General features: G+C 35.0%; 1 protein-coding gene across 1 annotated transcript; it reads right to left on the bottom strand.

Moving 5' to 3' along the window:
* Positions 1 to 2,731: 2,731 nt before the first annotated feature.
* LOC125475370 lies at positions 2,732 to 4,076 on the bottom strand. Its single transcript, XM_048580082.1, has 3 exons — positions 3,665 to 4,076; positions 3,477 to 3,576; positions 2,732 to 2,790 (listed from the first exon to the last, which is right to left on the bottom strand). Exons 1-3 carry the CDS (start codon positions 3,872 to 3,874, stop codon positions 2,732 to 2,734), a joined length of 369 nt encoding a protein of 122 aa, XP_048436039.1. The 5' UTR covers positions 3,875 to 4,076.
* Positions 4,077 to 4,255: the final 179 nt, after the last annotated feature.

Genomic DNA, 4,255 nt, shown 5'->3' on the forward strand with positions numbered 1-4,255 from the left:
AATAAGTTACTGATCTAAAAAGGATAAAAAGTAAACTAAATAAATCGATAAAATCAGATCACGGAATAAATAAGTGATTTACTTGAACAACGGATGATTAAGAGATTGTTCAAATGTTCTTGCTTTAGCTATTTTAACCCAAAAAACAACTTGGTGAATAGTCACTAAGCTAAATATTAAACTCTCACTGCTCTCTCTTTAGTAATAAAAATATTCATGGTTTGTTAAAGGGCAATTAACTGGAATGATTATTTTTTTATATTTAGTTGCAAAATTATCACTTTCAATAATGATGATATATTTATTATATATCGATGACACAATGATAAAATAACGATCACACAACACAACGATGACAATATGTAAAAGTTGATAATTTCTGCAACTAAATGTAAAAAACTGACCATTTAGCTAATAGCTCTTTGTTAAAATAGCTAGTGTTATTGGAGATCCAAAGATAAACTGGCCAGCCAATACGGCTTTACTTTTCTATTCACTGCTAAATTAACCTAAAAGGCTCTTGAAGAAGGTTTTTTTTATTTTTGAACAAACGATATTATTTACACTAAGGAAATATTTTCTTCCTATTAACTACATTATCAAACAACATTTTACCCCAAGACTTTGGCATATGATAATTTAGAAAATGGTAGTAAACTGAATGGAAATTACACAAAACTACCTCAATTATGAGTCGAATTACAATCTCATACCTCATGTCTTAAACATTGCAATGTCATACCTCAACTTATGAATTCATTGCAATGTCGGACTTCCGTTAAATTTTCTGTCAATTTGACTATTAAATGATGTCGTGGTAGAAACCGGGCCCATTCCTTTACCAACTGGAATAAGAAATTAATTAATTATTGATAATTATTAAGTTTTATTTAATAATTTAAAATTAAGTTAATTTTAATGAAAAGCTCATAACACTGTTTACTTTAACGAAAAACCACATTTTTACACTAAAAGGTCAATCCTAGTACTATGTATTTTACCTTTTATTTTACACTTATGGTTAAAATTAAAGTTTTCAAAATCATTTTCATTAGTTTCCATAAAATTAATTCATTATTAATTTTAAAAAATCTCTCTCTCTCTCCCCAATTTCCTATCGTCTCCTCCCCTCAGTCCTTCCTATCGTCTCCTCCCCTCACACCTTCCTCCTCCATCACTCCCTCCTCCTCCATCACTCCCTCCTGCTCATACCAGCCCATCCCAAACCGAATCCTACTCTGACTCGCAGCCTCCTTCTTCCCCCCCACTTCTCGACCCTAAACTTTGATCGCCGACGCCCAGCCTCGACAAATTACTCAAGCCAATGCTGACCCTTTGTCACCACTAAACCCAAAGAGGCTCTCATGCGGCAACGGCCCCGATCTCATCTTTATGCTATTCCACCCCAGCGAAGACGCCAAAATGGGAGACATCCACAGACGACTTCTTCGTAATCGCGCCGGTCGAGCTCTCGGAATCTGCCTATTGAATCCACTGCCACCACCAGAACTGGTACCGAGTGAGTCGTCTTTGGATGTGGATTTGGAATTCTGATTTTGCAGGGAAGGAGGCATAAGGGGAGGAGACGATCGGAACTCAAGGGAGAAGATGAAGATAGGCATTTTGGGGAAAAGAGAGAGAGACAGAGAGAGATTTATTTAAGTTAATTTTAATTATTAAAGAAAAATTAATAATTTATTAATAATTAAATAATTTTCAATTACTTTTAATTAATTAAATAAAAATTAATATTTTTTAATTAATTAATTAATTTTTTATTCGAGTTGGTATAGGAGACATCATCATTTAATAGCCAAATTAACAGAAAATTTAACGAATGTATACATTGCAACAAATTAATAAATTGAGGTATGATACATTTGAATGTTTAAAACATGAGGTATGAGATTGTGGTTAGTTCAACCTATAATCGAGATAGTTTTGTGTAATTTATCCTAAATGGGTAAACTAAGGGAAATTTCAATGGATGCACCTGACTATCACATGTATAATTATCAGCACTCTTTGTTTTTGCATAATTATCATCAGGGTGTCTCATCAAATATTTATATTATTCCTCTCAAAAGGTGGCTAGGTCGGTCCACGGGGAGGCTCATGGCCACTATCCGTCATCTAGTGCTTGCCTGAACTTGTCTTTCAGCTCCATACATCGGAAGGACAACTTGCATTCCATCATCAATCTTCAAAACATGATTAGGCAATTTTTCCTTCCCATGACAACTGGTGGCTATTAACATTTGATATTGCTTGTGTCAACACTTGTCTTTCACTTCAATTGTGTGTTGTTTGGGGGGGGGGGGGGGTGCAAAGTAGGGGCGGATCTATAAGGACCACCCAAAAGCTCGGATAAGTGGCTGTGAGGACCTTCGATGACCACCCAAGTCCAGGCCGATAAGGGAGGAGAGGAGCAACTACAACACTCTTTTTGTAAAAGAACAAAAAACTTACGTGTCACTGAGTTGTATCATTTATGCGTCATATTTCTATTCTCGTGACCTGGCACGGAAGATATGAAATTAGAGTGTAGGGTTTAGGATTAGGGTAGGAGGGAAATAAAAACAATGAAGATATTTGGGTATATAGGAGAATTTGTTTTATTTCATACTATGTTGCAGGTATACAGACAACACATATATATAAAATGTTATGTACTTTAAGAGAGTAGAAAAATATTCTGGTAGTCACTGCATTAAGTAAACTCTTCCAAGAATCAAATGAGTGATGTTTCATTCACCATCTCCATCTTTAAATTGCTACCTTCAATGGAACCTGCAAAAATAACATAAATGAGAGTAACTCTATAGCTAATTTTCCCTTAGTCCGGATTGAAATATCCGACAAGTTTTATTGAGTCCCATTGTTAGCATACTATCCTTAGTTTTGTACGTTTTCTTATTTTTCAATAAATATCGGACTTCAACTCAAAAAGATACAACAGAAAAAAAAAAAAATGATTGACCAATCAATTGCACCATCATTATTGATTGAGTGAATTGGAGCCTAAACTTTCTCTTGTGGGGACCATTTCATTTGACTAAGACTTGATATACACCATCACCATTATGTGGATTACAGACTCAAATTGCACCAGACCTTTAACTGCTCACCCTTTCTAATCCATAATGTTTAGGCAAGATCGTAATCATTCAGAGAAAAAGAAGAAAATCTTTACTTTTGATTGATTTAGGAGCAAAAGCATGATAACCATTCATTTAGAAAAAATATTCTTTTCAACAAAGCGATATTCCAAGCTATGCTAATATACGCTAATCTGGAAAGTTTTTCTTCGCCCAATTAGAAAGGACCTAAATTCCTAAGCAAAATATTTAGACATTTGTGGGTCTATGTGGTCCATAATCTCTATCACAGGTAGTTAAACCTAATAATCTTATCTTACAGGAATGGAGTTATGGGCATTGGTATGAGAATGCAGGAGAAAGATTAGTTCTATCTACCTGTACATGGTTGCGATTGAAAGGATGATCTTCCTTGTTGAAATTCCACATTGAAAATGTTCTGTAAACCAGCATCCCAAATTGCCGTAGGTTGGGCTTGCTGCAAGTGGCATATACTATTTTCGATAAAAATATTGCTAAAATTTTACAGGTTCCATATAACTGACACAAGAGTTTAAAAACATTACAGTGAAACAGGATGTGTCAAGAAATGGTTCGGGGGGGATCGAACCAGGAGCGCTTATGGTTCTTCGAAGCGCCAAATCAGTGGAATTTAACCCCATATCCAACCCACAAGATGCCAATTGTTGCATTGGATTCAACTGAAGATACGCAGAATTGGTCATTTCTGATGACATACCAATCGTCTGAAAATTGGCCCCGCATGTAGGAAACATCTGCTGATTTGAAGCGAAATAAGAGTATAAGTAATGGAACTTTGGACAAACAATTCTTCATTAGTTCGCCAAAAGAGTAAAAACATTATTCTCTTAATGAACATTTTTTTTCCTGTTAAGCCATTTCAAGCAAGTTTGCACATCAAATTTTTAAGAACTACAGGGATGGTAATTGGGATATCTATAAAAATCAAGGTTCTAAAAGACGTTGGACGCTAGTTGGGTAACGGGTTAGGACCTAGCGCCTAGGCGGTTAGGCGGGCATTAAGTAGACCAGGCAGATTTAAGTAAATTTATTTATTGTATCAATAAATGCCTATTTATACTTAAAAAAAAAAACACATAATTGTATTGAGATACATACACTGCATAATAAACAGA

The sequence above is a fragment of a genome, unplaced genomic scaffold (assembly GCF_019419815.1).
Source record: "Pyrus x bretschneideri cultivar Hongxiangsu unplaced genomic scaffold, Pyrus_bretschneideri_v1 Contig142, whole genome shotgun sequence".
Taxonomy (NCBI): domain Eukaryota; kingdom Viridiplantae; phylum Streptophyta; class Magnoliopsida; order Rosales; family Rosaceae; genus Pyrus; species Pyrus x bretschneideri.